General features: G+C 35.1%; 3 protein-coding genes across 4 annotated transcripts; 2 read left to right on the top strand and 1 right to left on the bottom strand.

Annotated features, from left to right (window-relative positions):
- Positions 1-186: 186 nt before the first annotated feature.
- LOC110377417 (coactosin-like protein) lies at positions 187-24,713 on the bottom strand. Of its 2 annotated transcripts, none has more exons than XM_021336311.3 (5): positions 24,395-24,713; positions 4,452-4,534; positions 4,019-4,129; positions 3,537-3,666; positions 187-909 (listed from the first exon to the last, which is right to left on the bottom strand). In XM_021336311.3, the coding sequence occupies exons 1-5, from the start codon at positions 24,446-24,448 to the stop codon at positions 793-795; spliced, it is 495 nt and encodes a 164-aa protein (XP_021191986.1). In that variant the 5' UTR covers positions 24,449-24,713; the 3' UTR covers positions 187-792. The 2 variants fall into 2 exon arrangements, with proteins under 2 accessions (XP_021191986.1, XP_021191985.1); XM_021336310.3 differs by lacking the exon at positions 24,395-24,713 and adding an exon at positions 6,119-6,492.
- LOC110377416 (origin recognition complex subunit 5) lies at positions 1,083-2,624 on the top strand. The gene has a single exon (XM_021336309.3). The coding sequence runs from the start codon at positions 1,168-1,170 to the stop codon at positions 2,557-2,559; it is 1,392 nt and encodes a 463-aa protein (XP_021191984.3). The 5' UTR covers positions 1,083-1,167; the 3' UTR covers positions 2,560-2,624.
- A 361-nt stretch (positions 24,714-25,074) lies between the features above and the next one.
- Positions 25,075-26,008, top strand: LOC110377429 (EKC/KEOPS complex subunit TP53RK). Its single transcript, XM_021336324.3, has one exon. The coding sequence runs from the start codon at positions 25,258-25,260 to the stop codon at positions 25,978-25,980; it is 723 nt and encodes a 240-aa protein (XP_021191999.3). The 5' UTR covers positions 25,075-25,257; the 3' UTR covers positions 25,981-26,008.
- The last annotated feature ends 409 nt before the right edge of the window (positions 26,009-26,417 follow it).

Raw genomic sequence — 26,417 nt, 5'->3', positions numbered from 1 at the left:
TAATCAACCATCTAACGGGGTCTCTGGTACGGGAAGAGTACGTAACCATGGAGTTCGTAACCATTTTCCCTTTTGAGAAATATAGGTAGGTACCTATTGATCTGTTCTCTGCGGTTCTACATGGGTCGGATGAAAAACTGGACAGAAGAGCCTTGTGGGATAATGGGTTAAATAAAACAAACTATGGTCGTTTGGTTAATGTATGTATTTACTTCAATTCGTTTACCAATAATGCTGGGTAATAAACACTAGACAATGTATATAAAAGCCAGTTTAAATCCAAATTCATTTGTATACAATACATTGTAAAATTTCGTCACAGTAAAATACAGGTAGACAAAAAAATAAATGCACTTAACGCGCCCTATACATGGCAACATTCACTTAAGATTTTTTGGCAAATCCTTACGTTACATTATCGAGTATAATAATTGCACAATGACTTTAAAAAAATAAATTATTGAAATTTTTAAATTTCACTAAATAAAAAATAAGTTCGAATATCAATTTAGTAAAAAAATAAATAGGTTTCTTTTCGACCAAAACAGGATAAAATGACTAATGCTGAACTTAATCACACCAGTATAAAAATTTAAAATAAAAAGCACATTCCTACTTATAGAAAAATCAATTTTGGGCCTGATGATGGCCTAATCATTAAAAAAATTATCATAACTTTGATTTTAAGTGGAGCTATCTTTCACTAAGTGCTCTATGGCTGAGTGAAAGAGGCCTGTTTTAAAATCAAAGCGCTGATATGTTTGGATATAGGCGGATATGTTATTGTGCAATTCATAAATCCCTGACCCCAGTCCCGTAGTTTGCTCCTCCCGCCCTATTCAGGGCATCTTTGAATTGATCGATGTCTATTTCGGATTGATTTTCCAACTGTAACTCTACTGCAAAATTCTGAAACAGAAAAAAGTACGAGTTAGATTGGAAATATAAACAAAACTGATATAGAAAGAAATGCATATAGGTCATGAACGTTCTAAAAACGACGTAATGAGACCGCACGCACTGCGGTCCGAGCAGCCGAGTTCAAGAAACGGAACGTTCAAGTGTCAACACTGTCAAGCCAACCGCCAAAATAGTTATCTGTCAAAAATACCAAAATAGTGTAAAACGCAAGAGGTTGTTTTTTAAACTGAAGCAAATAATAAAAAAATGGAAGAATTACAAAACAAAGTGCCGTGCAGGGAAGAACAGTTAAACGACTTGTTTAATCTACTCGGAGAAGATGACGAGTGTTTACCTTGTTCCATATTTATCAGTGGCAGTATGGCTACCGGAAAAACTTTGTGTGTAAACTCTGTTTTACAAACTTTGAATTACAAATACGTTGTTATCGACTGCATTGAATGCTACACACCTAAAATCATGTTCGAGAGCATCCTTTCAGGGTTAGAGGATGAAGAAACTGAGGTTAAATGTGAAACTTTGATGGATCTCACTAATAGTTTGAACCGGCTACAAGAGACACAAATTGGTTATGAACCGGTAGTTATAGTGTTCGACAGGGCTGAAAGACTCCGCAGCATGGACCACAACATAATGAGCACATTTCTGAGATTACGAGAACTCTGCAACCTTAACATCTGCACTATATTCATAACACATCTAGTTTACGAGAACTTCTATTTCAAAATGGGTGTTCGCGAACCCATAAAGATGTTTTTCCCGAACTACAACAAAGAGGAACTATTCAAAATAATCTTTTTACATCAAAAGAGTTTCATTCGCCATTTACTTGTCACATATGAAGTTGACGATGAAATTAAAGAGGAATTGGAAAAACCAGAGTTATTCGCGAACTTTCTCAATGCATTTTTGAGCGTATTTTATAGACCGTGTCGCGATCTGATAGAATTGCAGCACATGGCATGCGTCAACTTCATAAAATACTGCGAGCCAATAATTAGGAATGAGATAAATGCTTCCGACTTGTCGAAACTTTGGCGTCACATCTCCCCAATTTTAAAAACTAGCTTAGAACTCCTTTACCTGCGCATCAGTAATTCTAATCCAACAAAACCTTCACCTGGTAAGGAGAATAGTGACTCTGGTTCCATATCAAATCATAACTTCGAAAACACATTGAAAGAGGAGTTGACATCAACAAAAACGTTTGCACAAAGCTTTGAACTGCCGTACTATGCTAAGTTCTTACTCATCGCCTCATACTTAGCCAGTTACAACCCACCGAAAGAGGACAAAAGACTGTTCATGAAACATCACGGGAAACAACGGAAGAGGCTTCAGCAAGTCAGAGCAAAAGCTAAAATAACTGAGAAATTGAACACACAACTCGGGCCTAAAGTATTCACTCTAGACCGCTTATTGGCAATATTTTACGCCATATTGGAAGAAAAGATCGGCTTAACAAGTAACTTGCTCGCTCAAATAGCTACATTAGTGGAATTGAAGCTGATTGCGGGCAGCAAAGAGATAGATCTAGATACAGCAAAGTACAAATGTATAGTTGGCTACGATTTTATATCAGCAGTCGCACAAACTGTCGGTTTTAATGTTAGGAAGTATTTGTATGATTTTATGTGATCTGAATTTGTGTTTTGTATTATTTATTGGCATTTTTATTATACATACAATGTTTGGAGAATCAATCTAATGTTTTTATTTATATCTTGTTTTTATATTGAGTAATTTAATTTTATCGTCTGCAATCAGATTGTTGCAATGGTTGGGAAAGGCTGTCATCCCGGAAAATTATAAAAAGATATTCTAAGTCAGCTTTATGCCTTAGATTTCAGCAATTAATTGATTATAGAAAGTAAGACACCATCATTTGCAATAAGTAACTCTACCAACTTAGCAACCAACTATTAATTTAAAAGGGGAACTTCCCACATTTACAAAATTCGTTAGTCACGTTACCAATGCCCTCTGGTAATAAGTACAACTCGTAAATGCCTATCCCAATCATGCCCCGAGCATGAATCACAGCGATTTGCTTTCAATTTATTGCCAAAACAATTTCGCATGATTTACGAATGACGCGCGTATGCGTGACACACGGACATACAAGGGTTTTAGTACGGAATCTATAAAACAATAGATAGATTACTGGGAACGGCCGTAAATCGATAGTAGATAGATAGATATCGAATTTATTTGAAAAAGCTATCGATGCTATGATAGACAAAAAATATTGATGTTGTCTTTTATAGCACATTTTGGCTATGATAAATTTTCCTCCACGTGTAGATAAATCTGTAGGATGAAGTTTCCTATTATATGCCCTCGAGACTGAATTAATTTAACCATGGATTTCAAGCACAAGGTGCAGGATGCAGACCAATTTTTTGTTGAAAAATTTGATTAAAATCCGTTCAGTCGTTTATGTGTTAAGAATTAACAAACAAAAAGTCTCGGCTTGACAATATAGTGTGATATGTATGATGTTTAGCCCCATAAAAACTTATGCTGTAACTGAGCTTAAGATACTAGGTCTCAGAAACTACTACATACAACGTAGGAGATGCTAGGATAAATAGGTAACTAGATAGAATACTTACAGAGATGATGTCCTTAATAATGGCTTTGTCGGTGGACATCTTGGCGCGGTTGATGACCGACACGTTGGGCCCCACCCACGTGACGAACAGGAACTTCTTGCGTTTCGACATCTCGTCGCCCATTTGCAACCTGACACACAAAAATATAATTAAATATGATGAAGTAAGTTAGGTAGACAGACATTGTTTAGTATTTTTTCCAAAAGCTCGGGCTCGTTAGATTTATTGGGATTTATATGGGAGTCAAAACAGACAGCGGTTGAACGGTTCATTTGCTCATTCACTGTATCAGCAGTATTTTATATACCTAAAGGCCCAGTGGATTCTAGAAAGCCTTTGCTCGTACTACCATCTTGTAGACTGACTACAAACTTCATTACTATGTAAGTACCAGGTAAAGGATCTAGCTAGTGCAGGGTTTCAAAAGGGGCATTCAGGAGTCCTCAAAACTCCTGTGGACCATCAGCTATTGTGTCACAAACCTGAGATATCCAAAGGCGCGGTCGTCGTCTGAGAACTGCGTGCGAAACTCCGTGAAGTCTGAGCCCCGCGCCGAGCACACGATGCGGGCGCCGTCGAATTTGAACACCGCCCTGTCAGAAACATGAACATTTTTTATTTATTGACAATGCAACGATCTTCTCCCCTTAGAGATAAGGCAAAAGGAAGGGTCGAAAAAATTGCTGGGATTAGCTGTCGTCTTCACGTAGCATTTTAGGTAAGTAGGTAGGTAACAGTGAAATAAGATTTTTGTAAATGCTAATTGTCTACAGTTCTACGTCCTTATTTGTTAATAGAGCACAATTAAGTTATGCGTATACTGTGGGTGCGTCTATGGGGTAATATTGACCCCATAGACGCGTTAGATATTGGGACTCTTGAGTGCTCAAGGAAAGTATAGTAACATAAGCTCACCATTCAGTGGGCGTTGTGTCGGATCGTACATCCTCGTAGGCTGCCCGTATCGTGTCCCTGTCCAGCCCGGTCGTCATTGTCACCTGGAACAAGTAAACCATACGTTAGGAACATTTAGGACAACACCTATGGATATTATAGTAATTCAGTATGGGAGCCTTTCCTGTAAGTACCTAAACATCTCTATCGTGCATTTAAAATCCTAGGATTGCATGAAGGGTGCATTGTCCCAGTTAGAATCTAGATGCACAGATATTGATTCACAAGCGAGTCAGTAAAAAATATCTCTTACACTATTTACTTAGTAAACAAAAGTAAAAATCACCAAAAAGTAATTAAATAGTCTCAAAACGACTCAGCAACAATAGACAACAAAACGTCGAATTTCAACATGGCTTCCACTTTAAAGTTCCCGCTTAAACGCTAGACCGGTACAAAAGGCGTTTTTTTCCAATCTAGCTAAAATGTCTGGCAGTGGACACTGATAAAAGAAAGAAACATAAAAATAAAACAAACTGGGCGTCACAGCAAGCAGACAGCTCTTATCTAAGACAATTGCATAACAGATGACTTAATTAAGTTGTGCAAGAGTTCGTTTAGTTAAGTATTTTTAGATATCGAAATTGGACTGGGTGCTAAAGATGTTGTAGGAATTGTGTTTTCACGTTAATTTTACGCTACTCAGTAGAAACTAGTCAGTTTTTTTTATAGTTGTCTATCTTAATCGACTCGGCAAATTCGCCGTTAAGTCATACGATAAGTGCTTAATAGACAGGTAGATAATTTATTAAGCTCAAACGTAGATATTCCACAAAATTAGGTAGATAAGGACTTTCTTTAGAAAACTCTAAAGGAGATTTTTTTACCTACACTACTTATGTAGGCAGGATATATTTAATTCTAGGTCTAGGTACCTAAGAAAACCTACCACTGACTGTTCAACTAGCTCACATATCAAGATTTATACTTATTGAAACCACAAAACAGATGTCGTAAGTACAAAGTGTAAACTGAATAACAGCCATTTAAATAAAATTACTCCAACATTGGGCTGCCAACCTAGAACATTAAAATCCATGAAATTAGTTTATATTTTATACGTTTTTCTTATTAACACAAGCAGAGTGTTATTTTGTAATTCTATAGCGATGTTCTGACCGAGTTGCGGTTTTATCGACGCTCAATGATTACCCATTTCTTTGTATGACCAGTAATCGGATTCACGGCACTAGTAAGGCTTTAATCGATTGCAACTTTTTCAACGAATCGAATCGAGAATCGATCTTACAGTTGTTCGACAACTAATTTAATTGTTCATCATTCAATTTGCTACTTAGTGCGTAAGTTTCAATATGAAATTAAGAGTTTTTAGGTAACAACTTCTTGGAAACTAGTTGTATAATTAATTAAATAAGGATGTGCGGCAATTTCCTGAAAAATAGAAAATAGGTGCTTTCATTTATCCACAGTTAGGAAAAACCTCTGTGGCTATGAAATACCGGTTAGGAAGTTACCATTACTCAACTTGTTCATTTTCATTATTTACTAAGTAGCAATATTATGTAATAATTCCTCGAAACTTTATAAGGTCCTATCGTTTCGAAGACAAGTCGCCAATCTACAAGTATATACAACCTACACGTCAAAACCTGAACTTCTACCAGTACCTTAGACGAGCAGGAGAAGCCCGAGTGACACGACTCCACATCCTGGGCATCAGCCCCTGGACTGGAGTCATCTTCCTTCCCTTCCTTCACGATAGCATACAGCTCATCTATCCTATTCTTCAGGACCTTTATCTCAAGCTTAAGCTTCTTCCTATCATTTGTAACTTCTTCCAAAGCGCCAATTTTCTCCGAAAACTGCGCCAGGACCTTCCTCAAGTCATCCACATTTTTGTTTAACACTTCGAATTTGTTTATGATGTTTGTCTGGTTTTCTGTCAACTTATTTATGTGGTCCTGGAGCACTTTGTAGCTGAGCTCGACGTGGCCAGTCTCCTCCCCGTCCATACTTCACTTGGGATCAGAAATTCTGCATTTTAATCACGGTTTTTACTTTTTGAGGTGTTGTCATATTTGACGCGTGCATTTCCAGTTTTTTATTCACGTTTGCATCGTGTGAGCCAGTCATGTCATCTGAGAAGTATGGATTTCGATATCTAAACTTTTTGTTTCTCTTTTACATTTCTGTCCCAAGATTAGATGTCCGTTATTAATAAATAAGGCGAACAAAACCAACGTTTATGACATAAACCGGAAAATTCCTCAATTCTAACAATAGAATATGTACGCGAAACAGGAAAAGCAAAACAAAAACAATCTATATTTGCAGACCGCCCACACGACGGAAGACCTATATTTACGAACTGGAGGGATCAATGACCATTTTAAAAATATGAGTGACAGCGTCATTTGAAAAGCAGAAGAACTTTCATCACGTTTCATTCACGTTCCTGGCATTCCGTGGCCATGTTGGCAGACAGGCGTGAGACAAAAAAAACTGTTATTTTGCAAAAAGTTTATCAATCTGAGCACGGAGGGGCAACGGAGCGAGACGGAACACGGTTAGATCGCGGATCACTTTCATTTGAGCGAAAACATCTTAGGAACTGGAGCAAAGAGTCGGTGGTGCAAGTCAGGGAAGATGGCGGGAACTTGGAAGCAGTTTTGATGATGCATAGCAGTAGTAGACCATTGCATAATTGGTGCTTACCCAATTTTGACTGTACACATTTTGGAATAGTGACCAGGCAGCGTGCGTCTTAAGCTTAGTGGCAGAACTAAGGGTTCTTGTACCCACTTAAATTATATGTGACATAACGCTAATCCTCTATATAAAATCGAGGTACAACTTGCACGGCAAGCGGTTGAACCCGCATCCCGCAATGGGCTACCTAACATTGAAAGAATGTTTCAAATCGGTACAGTAGTTAGATGAGAGCATTCAAACAAACTTACAAGCAATTTTATAATATGAATTTGCCCCTAGATGTCTAGACACGTCACAAAAAATATTTTATTTCTTTGTTATTAGCAAAGTGCCGATATATTCGACTGTATTGTCTCATAACCATCTAAAATGCCTTTGAGACCGTACGGTCACCTCGGCAAATCTTATTAACCTTGACCGAAGTTGTTCGTGCCCAAGGTCAAAGGTCAAAATAAGCATTGAAACATGATTTTGTAGTGATTCGTTTACTGACAAATGTAGTTTTTAGTCTTTCAATTCATTGTCAAAGTAACTATATTGGTACGATTATTACATATTGAAAGAAACTTTTGTCTTCGTTAAATGGTCACAGTTTTAAAAAAATTGCCGATTGGCGATTGCTGAGTGATAGAACAAGGTAACCAACGAAAACATCCGAGTTCTAACGACCACTTCTGAGTTTTAGTGATTTATAATTTTCTTCTTATTGGATAAATATTGACTAGTCATTTCTAGTGATAGTTGTGTACAGTCAGCAACAACAGTCTTTTGACACAAAATACCTGAACACTAAAATCTTAAATACAAAAGCTGTGCTCATTTTGTTTTATATTTGTGACAGTAACTTAGGTTACGAGATAAGAGATTTTTTCAATTTTAGTTTTTTTTTATTCTGTTAATAGACTTGCTGCTGGCCATAGCACAGATTACTAAATATAATAGTTACTCATACTACGTTGTAGGTCCTCATAAGGTAAATTCGCCCCTCGCTCAAAACTTGCGCCGTTCACTAAGTGTTTGTAAATGACAAACGGAAATTATTTTTATTTACTCCGTCTAGTGTTTGCTGAGCGCTTTATTTGCTTCATTACTTGAAGTTATTCTGAGAATTACCTACTGCAAAAGAAAGTTGTGGATAGCTATTTCATGAACAATGATTTTCGACGCTGTCTTTTTCGTCTGGTTGCTTTATTGTTGCAAACTTACGTTGGTCTGAGACTTAGGTCTTGTAAAGCGTATTTAATTTGTCATTTATTTATTTATTAAAGGTTTTCCATCGGCTTCTGTGTAGAAAAAGCTTAGAATACAGTATTTGTTATGACTAGAACTTACACAGTCGCCAATTATAGGTTAACCAATATTAACAAAATAAATTATAGTATACAAACTAAAACATTAATGAGTTCTTAATGCCATTTAAAAGTTTGTGAATTAGTCATACTTTTATCGTTGTTCCAGTGTTTACTAGTTTATTAAAGATATGCAAACAAATAAATATTGTCGTTGCTATTCAATCATATCTAATTAGGTCCACTTACGATACTGGGCTGGAAAAATTGTAGATGATTCAGACAGATTCCTGTACATTCCATTATGTACATTCATTCTAAAATTATTATCTGCCTAGCCTTTTCTTAACTATGTTGAGGTCGGCTCCCAGTCTAACTGGAAGCAGCTGAGCGCCAGTGTTTTATAAGGAGCGACTGCTTATCTGATCTCCTCAACCCAGTTACCCGGGAAACCCAATATCCCGAGGTAAGACTGGTTGTCAGACTTACTGGCTAATACCTACATTACTAGAAATGAAATAATATCTTTCAAGAACTAGCTAGTCATATTTTCCTCATGAATATCTATTTCAGCGAAATCAGTTAAAAACAGACACGGTTCCCGTAATTTGAATTATTCATGTTAATTATTGGTAAGATCAATGTTTCTGGGACAATGCTTGTATTGTATGAACAAACAGGAAAACTGGTACATGATACCTATTTATTTATAGGTACCTATAACGGTAAAGGTACGTTGGTGGGCAAGTACTTATATTATTATGAACTTGGTTATTAATTTTAATTGAGGCTTATAGCTACCCAATTAAAGTTGATTTCGTACATAATTATGTGAGTAATCTTAAGCTTATTTGGAGTAGAGAATGTGAATTCTAATTTTAATAAGATGTGTGGCCTTTTGGAGTTATTAAGAGTTATTTTTAATGAGTGGCATGTAAAATGCTAGAATGTCATTTAAGGGTTAGTTATTTTTTCAATAAATATAATAATCATATGACTTATATTAGGTACATTCCTTCATATTTCTTACATACTTAAATGCTTAATAAATAATAACATTATTTGATTTGACGATCAGCCCTTTATTCAATAAATATGTATTAATTAAATATTTTCCTTGTAAACTGTTTGTAGTTCGACGTGATTATGTTAGGTATGTAGACGGGCAACTTTGTTTCTCCATTAGGAACAACAGTTCTATAGTCCATCCATGCTATGAATGCGACTACCCAGACGAAGTAGCTATCCAGAAATACGTTAGTCTCAAGACAAAAGGACTTTTCAGTCTGGTATAGTTTTCTAGAACTGACGCAAAGAGCCATTTAGTATCAACCCAATATTTAAAGGATATAATTGGCCAGGTAAGATTAATTAAATCCATAGAATAATATGAAAACCACGAGAAATAATGGTAGTCGTTATAACGAAATCAAATGTGTAAACAGCTTTTTTACTAGCTTAAAAAAGTTGCCTCACCAAGCAACAGTTGCCAGCCTCTCTCGTAGGTCTGCCCCGAACTTAACTCGGGCGCGTTCGTTCAACTCCCGCGCATGCGTCACTGACTTTATTTAGATCTATAGAGTGTTAACCTTGGGTGTCATCTCCTGATGGCCATGCGTTTGTTAGTCTGGGTTCTTAATGGAGCAGGGCGAAATTATTAGTGAAAGTCTTATTGGTAAAACATTTACTTAGTGCGAGTGTTTATTTGTATGGTTTAACCCTTTTTTATTTATCTCTATCATCTCCCTATCATAAGGTGCTAGTAAGTATGTTGAGATTGGTATTATTGAGTGAATGTGAAGTATCTAAATTGGTATTCATTTAAATTGGGTTTCCCGTTCCAAGGTATAAGCAATAGTCTCATCTCCTCATTATTTGCTATCCTTACTATTTCATAGAAACAGCCGTATTTCCTCGAACTCCTTCACAAACAGTCTAGCACTCTCTTTTCCAAGTAAATCAATATATACCTAGGTACATAAAACCTCCTTCAATCAGTCTGGAATCACATGAACTTATCATAACAGCCTGATTGTGTTCGAAACATCACAGTCGGTTAAACCGCAAAGGTTTTATCTAAGAAATTAATCTTCAAACACTCGCCTAAGTACCTGGGATCGTCCGACTATATCTTATCTGTGGTAATGTCATTTGTGAGACTGTAAATGCTATCGACGCGATTGGTTACCGAGAAATTGACAAGAAGGCTCTTTTGTGAGAATTTATTATGTTTTATGATACTATTTTAATGGTTTTAGTAGGTGTGCTTTTAAAGCGGCTTTTTTTAAAGAGTTAGACCACTTTAAAATTGACATTCGTTTTGCAAGAGATAAACGACTGTGACCGATTTGATCATTGATTTATGGTTTAACCAAACAATTCACGCCACTTAAATTAACGTTGAGTCGTTGCTTCTGTCAGTTGTATTTAAACATATATAAGAAGATTTCTGTCCGGTGTAAGAAGTCGGAAAGTGGAAACCAACGTTAAATTCGGAAATAATTGAAGGTCAGTTTTTATTGTCATAGATGGTTACAATATTTACTCCCATAGGAAAGAGGAGATATTAGCACTGTAAATGATGTAGGCCACATAAAATATCTATAGGTACTATATATTTTTTAGTTTGAACAGGCAGATCACAAAAATACCGGGAATATCAGAGAATACTGGGTCCGATTAAAAAAAAAACAGCCTATGTATCGAGGAAGGCTATAAGTATTTTTTAACCGGCTGCGGAAAGTCTTTCTTAGAATAAAACTAAGAATAAGAGCAGACTACCTGATCTTAATCTAGCCTAGAAGTGTGATAGATGACAGATGATTTGAAGATAAGATAATGTATCTAGCTACGGTCAAGGTGATCATCTTAAAGTGACAAGATTATTTCTCTAAATCTTATCCGAATGTAGTTGATATGCAAACTTACCTTCGTATGGAAACCTTGAGTATCGAAATGTAGAGCCAGTTATGATACGTAGTACTTAACTACTAGTAATTTGTGGATTTATATCTTTTCTCATAACTAACTTCCACTTGTTACACCCGTGTACAGTTAGGACTACTCTGCGCAACTGTATAAAAGGAATCTACCTTTATAATAGCTTTTATAATATCTGTAGCCCTTCTCTCGATATTAATTGCCTGTCTAACACTGAATGTTATCAAGTAGTTCCTGAGATTAGCTAGATCAAACATACATACTCTTCAGCTTTACAATACCGACGGCATCAGCTAGGCTGAAGCAATTTCTTGCATTTGTCATTTGAAGTCTGTAAAGTGTTCAAATTGATCCAAAACTTTTTAAATTATGGAAAGTTTAGCTAGATCACGATGTAGGTAATCCAATATGAAAATAAATGTTGATGTGATGATTAGCCATGTATGCGAAAGAAAATGTTATAAAAATAAACATACCGACCATACGGTACGTCACATTCTGAAAAACTTGATGAAATCATTATTAATCACAGTATTTCCTTTGAAATCAAGAATTAAACCGAATGTTTATCGAAATGGAGTACCTACTTTTACCCGTAATTACAGGGAAAATATTTGTTTAAGACTATGTACTTATATGTTAAGTGTTACATAGGTATGAAGTTTAGGTATTCCAAATCTATACTGATATAATATAGAGGAAACATTTATTTTTATTTGCACCCTAAAGGTTCCGAAACTACTGAACAGATTTTAAAAAAATATTTCATTGTTGGAAAGCGCGAGCCACATTGGCCATATTTTATTTCTATTACCATACCTATATTATTTCGGTACGGGCAGTAGTTAACACGGGACGCGGGTGAAACCGCGGAAACAGCTAGTTAAGTTAATAAGTAGATATGTACATTTTTATTACAACTTGAAGTCCATAAAAAACATATCAATATCGTATTAAGCAAATAAAATTGAGTAGCGGTTTACGAAAGCACTTACAAGCAGTAATTCCTCCTTTCATATTTTTATAGCACCGAGGGACTTACATATTTGACGTGAGTTAAGTAAATAGACTATTAGACAAATGGTAGGTAAGCATTTTACTCTTTCTAGGTCATGTAATATATCAAATATTGTATGGATATAGCCGTTATAGTGAATCAATCTAAGTATTTTTTTAGATTTTTGAGAAACTTTTTTCCACGCTTTACTTTTTGATAAAGATCACAGTTAAAACCATTTATTGAATGAAAGTTGGCTAATCGGATTAGCACTTTTTCACGACAATATCTGCAGCCCCCAAAAACACCCCCCCTTTCACCACTTCCTAGTTTTACGGCCGAAAACAGGAAGTGGTGATGAACAAACTTCCCCGCAACTCAGCTGTATATTACAATTTATAATTTCAGATTTGATCGTTTGGTTAACCCAATACCACTTTAACAGTTTCTAAAACATACCATAATTTGCTAATCACGATAGAGATTATAACTGTCCGGTTTACTTTCATTATTTCATATCATCATTTTATGACGATCAAATAAATTTAATGCACGTTACCAGGTTGTAGTTCACAACAATCGCCACTTTCTATTTCAAGGTCAAAAACAATTAAAATGTCCGGGTAACTGGGATCTGGAGGTCAGATAGGCAGTCGCTTCTTGTAAAGCACTGGTACTCAGCTGCATCCGGTTAGACTGGAAGCCGACCACAACATAGTTGGGAAAAGACTAGGCAGATGAGTTTACAAAAATAGGAACTTTCTATTTCAAGGTCAAGTTCAATTAAAATTATTACTTATTTTCCCTTATAATGTTAGTTTTTTCTTATTTATTTAATTTTTCCGTCATAAACGTTAATGAGTGAAACTAAGAAATGACTTGAGATATTGCTTGACGTTAGGCCGCCCACACGCGGGCGACTTGTCGGATTTCTATGATTTGAATCAGATTAGGTTCGGTTATTAGCATAATTTAATTAGTGTACGTGTGTGTCGAGACTAATCTTTGCGATGAAATTATGGCGTGCGTGACAGTGGATGACAGGTTATTATGAATAGAGTCATTCAGAGGAAGATATACATAGATTGCATGTAATTATCAAGACAGGTTACCAAGACCAAGCATGATAGACATACTGCGAATTTCTACATCTGTCCGACGTTTAACTATTATAGTAATCTGCGGTTTTACAATTAAATTTTATTTAATTTATATTGAGCTAATGACAAAATTCAATACTATATAATATTATATATATCTATACTAATATTATAAAGAGGAACACTTTGTTTGTTTGGTTGTAACGGATAAACTAAAAAACTACTGGACCGATTTTAAATATTCTTTCATCATTAGAAAGCTATATTATCCCGGTGCGGGCAGTAGCTCCCACGAGACGCGGGTGAAACCGCGGGAAAACGGCTAGTATAATATATAATCGCAAATCAACGGATCGACAGGTTGTAGAAATCGTAAAGATAATAATTTCACAGGCACATATTAATAACAATTAGTCGTTCGTATGTAGCCGACCTGTTCGCAAGACAATGCTCTTCCGACGCGGAACGCGCTTTCCAATTCGGAATAGCTACGATATTGTTTGCTTATACACATTGTTCTTAATTGCTTTATTTCATTAGTAACTTATTGATTTTATCTTATTTTATTTATCTTATTTTATATTATGATTACATCGGAGATTTTTTATACCGTGTGCTAGAAGTTTGTTTGTGCTAGACTTGGATGCTGTGAATGTTCCGCCTTAATTTATGACATATTTTGTGAGTTTAGAGCTTTATAGTCAATTCGAAAACTTCTTCTTAATGTACCCGGATAAAATATAGCCTACGTAAGGTTCACACGGAGATAGCGTAGCTTCCCAACAGTGAAAAACTTTAAAATCGGTTCTGTAGTTTCGGAGCCGTTAGGGTAGGTACAAAAAATCTTCTTTATACGTAGGTAATACGTTCTTACGAAGGTATAATGTGCGAAAAATCTTAAAAACTCAAATTAATAAAAATGTACTACTTATTAGTTAACTGTATATTGTAGTAACTATTCAATACTCTTCTCAATATTAACTCTCATTTACAAAAATGGAGTAAGTACCAAAATTTCAAATAACTAGGTACCTAACCAAAGTATCTATTAAATAACTAACAAAAAAGCATAGAGCTTCAAACCAAATGGACCACAGACAACAACAATGATTTTTATGTGTACCCGGTTCATTGCTCTTGAAGTCATAAGTACTATGTGGTACATTGGTACATTGGTACAATGTCGCTTTGTACCACATGTGGCCAGGCTTCCGGATCTTCTGAATGGGGCCCCATCAATGGAGCCCTGTTTGGTTATTGGTTTGTGATGAAATCATGTTTAGTTAGTTGGGATGCTTTCTCGGATGAGATTTTTGGTTGCACACTTAGTACGAGTAAATAATTAAGTAAAGATTATGTTTAAAATACCTACCTACTCTAAGGAACTGTCGAATCTCTAATCACACAAATATTGTAATCAGAGAATTTGGATGGATGGATGTAATTTGGATGCTGGCTACTTATCTATTAAATACTACATCGAAATGCAGTACCTAAGCAGGTACCCAGGTACATAATACCCATATTACCTCCACATATCATATGGATAACATTAATGTTCTACCTACATTTTATCTGTCCGAGAAAAGTTACCAACTGCTTGTTCAAAAAATATGTATTCAAGTAAATAAATAGAACAAAGCAGAATACTTGCTGACAAAGATGGATTTAGAACCTAAAATAAATGAATGCCTATGAAACACAATCAGAGATCAACATAAAATCCTCACACACAACAAATAAGTATTCAACTAAACCTGGTCATAAACGAAGATCCCAACCTCTATTTATCTTGAACTTAAAATATCTTTCATTCCAATACTGAAAATACTGAATTCCCCTCAGCAGATCCTTTTATAACAAATCTATTTATACTTGTGTTGGCGGATGTCCAACGCTCGCTTTCGGGGTTGCAATGTTACGGGGAAGATGGTGAAAGCTTAAAAATGTCGTTATGGGCCCTAAATATCAGGCGAGGGATCAAAATTTCATCGAAAAAATAATAGAAACTGAAGTGTGTCCAATGTGCCAATTAATTACCTAATCGAAAAGGCCCCAATTTTGAAAAGACAACATATGGTTTTACCGTTTTTGGTGTATTTGACAGTTCTATCAGTGAGTACAAAAAATCTATGTTCACTTGAAAGGGACAGTTGTTAACTGCACGGAACATTCGGTACCCCTATAATATGCACATTGTGTCAATTGATTACCTCATCGAAAAGGCCTTAATTTCGAAAAGATAACCATGCCTACGTTTGGTAAACTCTATTTTGCAAACCATCTGGTATTTTAATACATACTCTGTATTAAACTATACAGATTAAAAGAAAATATTTTTAAAAGCGTAAGTCAACTTCCGAAGAAAGGATCTAAAAATACTTCATTATTTCCGTACAGTCATATTACAGAAATAACCGTGAAAACAATTCTTTGTTTCGTCAAAAACACAACTCATACTCGCCCACTGCAAAATGGCGCTACATTTTTTTGACGTTTCTTTACGTCACAAGATGACAAATCCGGACGACATGCAACAGCTTGCTAGGGCACATAAAACTTAATTAAAATTAATATTAATTATGTAGTACGTACGCACATTTCAAAATCACGAATTTCTATGAAATAAAATAACAACTATGAGGCCAACTGTGGTAGTTACATGCTCTTAGGTGAATGCTTCGACTGAAAGCGGAAAAGTCAAAATTGCATATTTTTTTGTAATGTTTTAGCAGCTATGAGGTGATTTAACATTCGCGATAATAATTAGCACAACAGTATTTTTTGATGATTTTATTTAACTCTAAAAGTTCGTTCGATTGAAATGTACTTGAATTGTAAGCGCAACGTTACTAACTTAGGTCAAATATCAAAAAACCATTTCATATTTGATTTTTCGCTACCAGTCGTCATTATCAACTTAAACCAAGAATGTATTAAAATCTTTCCCGCCAGCCTTGTGAGCCCATTGCCCAATTTTGGGAAGCTTAAGGTCATCATTACCTTTTGGGCATCCATATTTGGGGTCAGAATTAACTTACATTGTTGCCACTAAAAGGGGTCAAGACCGAAACGCGAATTAAGATTATAATCTGTCGCCGTTTATTTGTAAACGTATTCGAACAGAGATGCGTCTGTTGATAGTTGTATATCTTTCAGGCTTCGGGCTGCTTTGTGAAAGTTTGTTAAAAAGCTACATAGGTATATGGTGCGCCCAGCAATAATAAATAATAAAAGTCGGGAGACTTATTCACACACGCTCGGTTAGCTCCATGGTAAGCTATTGATTAGCTTGTGCTAACACAACTGACTACTTAACCTTACATATTATTTTTATAAATAGTTACATACATAACATTACAAAACCCAGACCGAGACCCCATGCATGCAAGGTTTAATAACATACGTAGACTAACGAGGCATTACGTATAAAGTATCTACCAATTTCTTGTTTCAATGTCCCTCTTAAAGCGCAGCTCACAAAAATTTCACTACCAACCAACAAAAGTTAAGTGAATTTAACTAACACCCCATACCATAAACTAGGATAAACACAAGCAAGTAAAAAACAAGTTAAACTAAACGTACAGCACGCTCTGCGGTTATTTTTAACTGCCACGTTGAACGGTCTCGTTAAATAAGGGTTTAAGTGGCTCAGTAACTTGATAATTTTTTGTTTGTAACTGTATATTAAGTTCAATACATACTAGATTAAGTAAGTAAGGTACGCTTACTTTGCTTTTCGTAACATCCAAAGTCTCTCAGAATGCGAGCAGATCCACTGAAAAAAAGTATATGTAAACTAATATAATACAGTTTTTCGTTTGTACTCTAAAGAACCCGAAACTACTGAATCGATTTCAAAATTTCTTTCACTGTTGGAAAGCTACACTCTTCCCGAGTAACATAAGCTATATTTTATACCGGTACGGGCAGTAGTTCAAAAGGGACGCGGTTGAAACCGCGTGAAAACGGCTAGTCTCAAATAAAACAAGGGTTTATGCTCGTTTTCCAATAACAATGACGACTTGAAAAACAGGATAATGTTGTTATAATCTAAGTTCTAAATAAATCCCTATGACAAATAGTTTTATAATAGTACGGACAAAGCTGGTAAATAGCATATGGCAATAATATTCTGTTCTTTATAATTAATGCTTGTGGTCACAAAATAAACCGACCAAGAGCGAGTAGGACTGGAAACCGAAGGGTTCTGTATCATTTATAAAAGAAGACGTTTGTTGTATGTGTGAAAATTTATACTGTCTCGTCTAGCTATGACTGTTCTTGAGAAACAGCCGGCGTCCACACAGATGGACGGACAGGAACCCCGAAAACATTTATTCTAAAGAAACCACTTATGGCTTGCTAGAAATACCTTCTTAATTTTATGCTTACATTGTTTTTTTAGTTAAAAAATCTCCTTATCTCTTCGTATTCCGGTTTTCACGATTTTTAAATGTATGCTTACTTATTGATTTATGTATCTGCACAGCTGTGCCGAAACTGTTAAGGCAGTATTATTTAATTTTATTGGTTTTAGTTTAGGCTAGAAAATATCGTTTCCTATTTTATGTTGATCCTGATTCTTAAAAAAAAAACTTGGTTCCGTAGGTTTTAGAGATTATGTAATTTTTTAACATGATGTGGGCAACTTTTTATACTGTTATCGCCATTAGGTATCATGCTCTATTGTATAAATCTACAAAATAAAGCGTGAACTATGTAGAAAAGAAAGTTTTATTCATCTTTTGGAGCTATACCTAGTAGTCCCGCCGCGTTTTGTGCCAACAAAGAAATAACGGTGAAAGAATTTTGATAATAATCAAAGGAACTCTATTTCAATAGTGTAAAAATAATCATTATACTGACAAAAATCGACAAAATAAAAGATACGTAATAATTCCTAACGCTCGATCCTTCTCCGTGTGAGAGGCCACTGCACAGGCCCAGTGGGACGATAAAAAAAGGCTTTAACAATAAATAATTCCTAAGTCTTACAGTTCGCAAGAATCACGCGAGAAATCTTCTAAAAGCTCTATCTTTACATGCAAGTTTTTCAAACAAACTCACTTTCTTATTTAAAATACTATCTACTATAATAATGACAATGCCTTAAACTATATTTACGTACATACAATGTTGCATGTTTATAATATATTACGTTACATAAACTCTAATTTCCTTATATTTACGTATATTTAAAAATAAATAACCAGAAGAGCGTGAAGTTTAGATAATAACCGACAAAAACAATTTGTATAATTTTATTCTATTACTAAAAACGACTGGACCGAGTTTAATGCACTTTCACTTTGTATTTTTATGATTACAGTAGGTACCTACTTAGTTGATATAATTAATGTGAGACGTTACTTACTTAAGCATATGTAGTTACTTAAGCGTGTGTTTTGGTTAGGTAAATCATTTTTCCCCAAAATATGTATTTATTTTTTGTTTTTTCTGTGTCTTTAATTTTATCTTCAAATAGTTTCCGCTTAAGTTTTAATAATAAATGATAAATGAGTTACCTAACAGTCAAAGAAATTTTCAAGTGTGACTAGTACTTACTTAGTTACAGAGATTCGCACGTCCAAACAAAGTCTAGTTAGTTTTGAACCAATTTTTTAATTTAATACAAAACAAACAGATTCTTATTTTAATTTAAAAATGCTTTTATTTACACCACCACTTCACATAAACTTACTAGGTAATCGGATCATCAGTTTGATAAACAGCATTTTTAACCGACTTACAAAAAAGGTGGAGGTTCTCAATTCGCATGTCATAGTAATTAGTTAAAACCCTATCTTCATCATCTTCCTGTTCTTAATTAAGAATACTCGGCTAATGTGTTAATTGTGACTAATGAATTGGCCTGTCACTCCAATTGACATGTTTATTTGGTCTAGTGATGACGAACTGGCGTTCTCGTCAATGTTTTAAATTATTATTTTAATTGTCATGCTTGTGGTAGAAAGTGTGAGGTTAAAGAATAGTAAGACGTTATTAAGGTCAATGATAAATATAATTATTATGAATAATTATGTGATGAAATGTTCTTTTACATAAAAAATATCTTTGAAGATACTTATATAAGTATAACAACGTTATGATTAGGTGCCTAGCTGATTCCCATCATAAGATCATTTACTCAATTGCAATTAGATTTGACCAAAATTGCAATCACCGTAATTTATAAAACAATACCCTGTAGTATTAAAAACGGGTACCCCATAAATATTTCATTCATTAATTCCCCCACGAATTCAGGGCTTAGCCACAAATAAAAAATTAACAAAACCCCTTCGCTGACTGATCCCCAAAAATACTCGATATTTTAAGCTACGTACAGACGGCCGAAGTTCACCGAAAACAAAAACGTTAAGTGTCTCCTAAAACAACTGTTTTGAAACTTGAACACTCATAGCAAACAGTTATTTTAAGAAAAACTGGCGTTTATGTTGTTGATGAACTTGAGGCTAATCGTACTCATTACTCATTCAACAGACTATAAGACACCGAATTCTAGAACCATGAAATCAAAATCAAAAGTTTTATTTTGTCCCTTTTTTTTGTAAAAAAAGGATTGATGCTTCTTTGCTTGTTCGACGCAGTGATTCAATTAAATGTAGTCATTCAATGAAGGCGCAAATCGTTCAATCAAATAGCAGCTTCAACGCCTGCAACATATGCACTGTCATTTGTTAAACCGCGTGTCGCGACGTAACGCGTATTCTGAACACAGCTTTAGATCAGTAGGTAGCGTCGCGTAGGTGCAGGTCAATGACCCGAGTCTAGCATCGTAGGAGAATCAGTTTAAATCTGATTGTTACGTCAGGATTAGCTTTGAAGACCAGTTTAGTGCTTAAAAAAGCCTCTAAAAGTAAAACCGGATGTGTTTTTGTTGAGTTGTTTTAGAATTACGATAGTTTTTATTTATTTGGTTTTAGATGGGAAAGTAAAATGTTTATTTAAAATGTATTTAGACATATTCAGGATGATGATGATAAATCCGCGTATATAACTACATTCATTTAATATTACGGACAACGTTTATACTCTATCCTCAATCCTTTATTCGCATTTCATCTACTTAAACTAATATTCCTTTAAAGAGGAAACATTTTTTCTTTATTACCCTAGAGGCTCCGAAACTACAGAAAATTCTTTCAGCTACCCAAGTTCCCACGGGACGTGAAAACAACTAATACCTTACATAGTTGCTTACAAAACCCATATTTTTTATCAAACATAGCCATTTTCCTGGTAGGGTTTTCCCGACAATAACTGTGGATGATTATAAGGCACTCCATCGTTAGCTCGCCAGGTAATACTGAGTTGAGCTGATAAGCTTCGAGTGCCGATAACACTATCCGGTATTAGGTATAACACTAGTGTAATGTTGCTAGGTACGTGTGTGTAGGTTTATTTTTGTGGTAGAAGCCTTGTGGAAAGTGTGAAACGAATGCGATGCTTTAGCGATTTTTTTGTTGTAATTTGAGCTTTTAAGAGTGGTTTTCTGTATTTCAAGAGGCAAAACTCAGGAAACTAACATGAGTGACGCGTGTACAACTTACACTTGATTACTAGAGAATTTCAATTAAGAAATGTGTACGTACTTAAATAGCAATTATTTAAGTAAAGTAGTTAGTACCTATGTATGTAAAATTGAAAATGTAGGTATAGTTCGTAGGTATATCTGTAAATGTTGGTTATGCAAGATCAAAATAAGGGATGATGCTTCATTTTACTTATCTTTCAAATATGGTGTTCCAACGCGTGAAACCGCGGGGAACAGCCAGTTAAATTAGTAGTACAGATTAGAAACTAGTTCAAAATTAAATTGTAACACCTCTGCCTTCCCCTACGGAGCACAGAAGCGTGATATTAAACTATGTTGTAAAGTTAATAATATTTCTCAGGATAACCAGCGACCCGTGGCAAGTGAACTGGCCTCATTAATTAACACTAACCGATTACATTTGAATAATCTTTTAACAACACTTTTTCATAGATGGTCGCTACTCTATTCTTGCCGTGTTTCAGAGGGCACGATAAACTGTAGGTCCCGGCTGTCATTTGAACATTTTTGGCAGTCGTTACGGGTAGTCAGAAGCCAGTCTTACCTAGGGGTATTGGTTTCCCCGGGGAGCCGGTTTGAGGAGGTCAGATAGGCAGTCGGTCTTTGTAAAACACTGGTACCTCCTCAGCTAGGTCCGATTAGATAGTTGGGAAAAAGCTCGGCAGATGATGAGTTACAAAAGTTTCTACGGATTTCGATTCCTTTTTTGGTGTTGACAAAATTCTTTAAACGATGTGTATTTTACAAAAGATGTTATACATAAATGTTACACGAATAATTTCGTACGGCGAAAACATAAATTGTAATGTGCAAAAAAGATTCATTTTAATAAGAACCGGCCGTTGTACTCCGCAAGACAATAGACGAGGGTCAACATTTTATTTGGTCCCATTAACCACAGATATTAAATAACCAGTGTGTACAGTTAAAATCTAGTTTTTGTTTAATTTTAACCTGTCCTAGTTGTGAGTCAACATCGGTAAGATCTCACGGTTATTTTGATACCGTTACCAACTAACTAACATTATGTGGGAGGCTGCTTCGGTACATACTGTTAGGTTTAGTATAAAGACGGGCCCTGGACTTGCTTATATTTTTTTTGTAATACTTTAGTAATTTTTTATTCAGTTATTCGCGGTTTCACTCCTCGGTACTTAGCTTTATGATAAGTTTTTACCTACGTATGTACAGTGTTGCAAACCAATAATATTGACCTGTAATATTAGGTAATATTTACCGATTAAAAGTTTCATTTCAGGCAATAGACCTTCAAAGTCATAAACCAAAAAGATCCCATCGCGGGAAACAACCTCCTTTAAAATAAAAAAAGGTGTTCCATTTTTGAAACCAACCATAAACATATTTAAATATTTACGCGCGTAATTATTTTTCACACATCGGAAGGGGGTCGTTCCTTTTTACAGAACATCTGATTGAGGTTAATTACTGACCTGTGATTGTATGGAAGGAAGGAAACATTGACATTTTGGATGGACAAATGTAACCTATGTACATGATTTTCGTTGTGACACTTGAAAAGGGTTGGGTTATAAATAATTTCCTACTTTTTTGTTAGAATATTTCCTATTGTTCTTTTTTGTGACAGGAAAAGGTCCCAAGGAAACCCCGAATGCATCCGGAGAAGTGGATTACTTATGATGGACGGTGACCGAGAGGAAGACCAAAGAAGCACTGGAGAGAAAGCTTGAATAGAAATAGATATCTACAATGTTTGTTATGATAGAAAAATCAATCTAGTATCGTCCTATTTATTAAGAGTTTCAAACAAGAAATTTTTTTGTAATCGAAGTAACCAAACACTGTCAATCTTTCATACAATTACGACTTAAGTATGGTTAATTTTAACCAGTTTATCTAATATTTGTTTACTCGTTAACTAATAAATATGAATAGTTATTAGTGAAAATTAGCCCTATTTAGGACTTACCCATCGACATTATACCAGGCAATTTTGCAATAACACCACAGGTACAATAACATTTAAGGAAGACAAACATCCTCCTATAGGTACATATATTTCTAGATAGGTACAGATCGCATATAATGGCGTAATACTCTATTGATATTATTGTTTACTCCCATTATGATAGACAAGGATCGACGCTTATTATCATTCCGATTAGACTATTCTGCTATTGTCTTGGTAGGCAGTAAAGTGATTAATATTTGTCTATCAACGCCAGCATTATGGTCTTTGTGAAGATTCTGTGTAAGCTATGATTTCCTGATTTATTATCTTTTATGGTACCTACCTAGTTAAATTTTACGAAATATACTACAATCCCTAATGGTGGTGAAAATTTAATTGCAAAAGAATTTAAAAATAAAATAAATTTATTTATAATTCTGGCCAATAAATTATAGAATTCACGAAAATATTAATAATATTTTTTTGCGAATAAATGATTTTATTTGGATAGTTAGATATCCAAAATATACGAAACCAAATACCTAAATAAAATGTAGCTGACGAAACAAAAACAGATAAACTTCATTAAATATGTAAAATCGAAGTTTCAAAATTTAAAGGCGTGTCCTTAAATGATGCAGCCATGCTAGCTACATTTCAAAACCAAACGCAATGTAAATGTAGCAATAAGTGATCGTAAAAACACCTACTGAAAAAAAAAACGCTTTTAGAACCCAGCATTAAAACCTTTTTACAGATCCTTTTTTTTTAATTTTCCGCTCATTTCCTTCGTTAGCTCAGAGACAATAGGCAAAGGCAGGGGTTGGGCTTGGGTTTACGAAAAGGACTGGATCCTTTTCAAATATTTAATAACTTTAATTAGATTTTGTTGAAAAAAGTAAATTGAACGATACAGTCGTAACTGTATAAGTTTCTTATAAGAATCCATTTAGAAATTAACATTATTTTGATATACTACACTAAAAGTATGTAAAGATTTATATGCATCATTATTCAAATGTATTTGAAGTCTCCTATCGGAATAAAAATGGTGTAATTTACTGCCGAAATAAATCATCTTCATTAAGCAATAAAACTTTTATTGTTGTACACGGTTCCTTAACGATTTATATCCGCATATAAAATATACAGCCTACGTTATTTCCCGCCAACGTTTTACTTAAAACGGGAACGCAGGAAATCGCATCAGCCGGCATTACGAGACGGCTGCATCCTATAACTACGAAAATGCACCCAGACATTCGTATAGGACACTACCTCCCCCCATTTGAACCTAGCGAGGTATATATAACTTAGGCACGCTTGCCATGACTAAGAGGCACAACATTGTTCTTGCCACGAATGGAATTAAAACTAAAAAACCACTTACTTTTCTTGGTCCATTCTGCACAATGGTCTCGTATTCTAAGCCCTCCGACATCATTCTCACAATTTATTTAAATCACAATTGAACACTAAAAAATATATTTTTTGGTATTTTTACCGGTTTTAACACACTACGGCTTGATATTAACGTAGAGCCAGCGGACCGTTCGAACGTCGTACCGGCACTAAATCTTATAAAGATAAAACACAGTTTCCATTAAGCATTTGATGGGAATTATTGTTTGAATGAAATTATAACGTGGTGCCGGCGGTCGGCCCGGGTGCTGCAACCAATATCACGCCCACAGCCTCCCTCGCTCTCCAGTGAGTGAATACATACAAATATATATCCATAGAAAGTAGATAAACATCCCAATACCTACCTCTACGTGTTAAATGTAAAGTGCGGCTTCATTACGACGATTTTGAGTATTCGGTCTTTCCAACGATCCGTTTTACGTGAAAGCGTATACTACTAACAACACGTTTAGTTTTCTTTCCGTTAGAAAATCATACAGGCTAGTTTTTGCCAAAACTTTGAAACAATCGATATTTGAATTCAAGTAAATGCGAATTATTTCATAATTTTTCAAAGAAATAGCGCGTTATGAGAAAAATAGAAGAAAATCTGCTTCGTCCATACAAATAAACTAAACGTTCAGCTGTCAAAATGATTTAGTGTCGAATGTCAGTGTCAAATCAAGTGCCCATGTTTACTTTGTGTTTGTCTAAAAATCAATAAATCTAACAAAATAGCAACAAATGTAGCAGAATAATTAAACTCAATGGTGTACTAAGACACGTGAGTGGTGTTAATTAACAGACATTACTGATATTCTCTCCGTTAACTTCAAAAGGCGGCAAATCATGTCGTCTGATTCTGTCAACATGGGCGACAATAATTTAAAATTACTGAAACAAGGCGCAGAAGCCAAGCTATTCATTTGTAACTATCTGGGAAGACCAACATTGATCAAAGAAAGATTCAAGAAAAACTATCGCCACAGTGATTTGGACGAAATAATAACCAAAGATCGGATGAAGAACGAGGCGCGTTCCATAGTCCGTTGTAAAGCTGCGTTTGTCAGAACTCCAGCATTATATTTAGTTGACTTCCATAGACGACGAATTTATATGGAGTACATAGAGAAAAGTGTGACCGTAAAGGATTTTATAATTAATCATGTAAAAGAAGAAGCACATAAAAAACAATTAAATATAGTTGCTGAATTGATTGGGCAGACTGTGAGGAAATTACATGGCTTCAATATAATTCACGGGGATTTGACAACATCTAATATGCTCTTGGTTCCTAAGGCCGAAACTGAAGACCCTCAATGGTTCTTCGGAGAGCTAGACTTAGTAATGATAGATTTTGGTCTGTCATACATTGGATCAAGTGGAGAAGATAAAGGAGTAGACTTATATGTATTAGAAAGAGCGATTATAAGTACACATAATGACTACCCTAAATTATTTGGCGTAATATTTGAAGCGTATAAGAATCAATGCAAGAGAAACATTGGAGAAACTTTGAATAAGTTCGAAGAAGTACGAGCGAGAGGGAGAAAACGAACGATGGTTGGATAGATTTAAGAAATAAAGTTTTTTGTTTGTATCAATTGTATTTTTAATCCTCAAAATCCAATGATAAAAATCCTAAAATAGATCCGTTCGTAAGTTAGCTGACTGACTGTCCAGTAGCTAAATTGTATATCTATACTAATATTAGAAAGAGGAGAACTGTTTGTTTGGTTGTAATGGATAAACTGAAAAACTACTGGACCGATTTTAAATATTCTTTCACCATTAGAAAGCTATATTATCTGCTAGTAACAAATGCTATATTTTATCCCGGTGCGGGCAGTAGCTCCCACGCTACGCGGGTGAAACCGCGGTAAAACGGCTAGTTTGTAATAATTCTACTGCGCAGCTGAACAGACTAACGAAGCTACACCAAAACTATTGTATTTATTTAAAAACCGTTAACAACTGTGATAATAGAGGATTCGTCGCGAAGGCATTCA

This window comes from Helicoverpa armigera, chromosome 25, assembly GCF_030705265.1.
Source record: "Helicoverpa armigera isolate CAAS_96S chromosome 25, ASM3070526v1, whole genome shotgun sequence".
Taxonomy (NCBI): Eukaryota; Metazoa; Arthropoda; class Insecta; order Lepidoptera; family Noctuidae; genus Helicoverpa; species Helicoverpa armigera.
The sequence above is the reverse complement of the archived record's forward strand: the minus strand, read 5'-3'. Positions and strand labels throughout refer to the sequence as shown.

Bases quoted from the DNA above. Each gene is read 5' to 3' on its own strand.
- LOC110377416 (XM_021336309.3), top strand. From the start codon at position 1,168: ATGGAAGAATTACAAAACAAAGTGCCGTGCAGGGAAGAACAGTTAAAC.
- LOC110377417 (XM_021336310.3), bottom strand. From the start codon at position 6,463: ATGGACGGGGAGGAGACTGGCCACGTCGAGCTCAGCTACAAAGTGCTC. The intron at 4,535-6,118 runs GTACTGGTAGAA...TACTTGTTCCAG, and splicing joins GCTTCTCCTGCTCGTCTAAG to GTGACAATGACGACCGGGCT. The intron at 910-3,536 runs GTAAGTATTCTA...TTTCTGTTTCAG, and splicing joins TTATTAAGGACATCATCTCT to AATTTTGCAGTAGAGTTACA.
- LOC110377429 (XM_021336324.3), top strand. From the start codon at position 25,258: ATGTCGTCTGATTCTGTCAACATGGGCGACAATAATTTAAAATTACTG.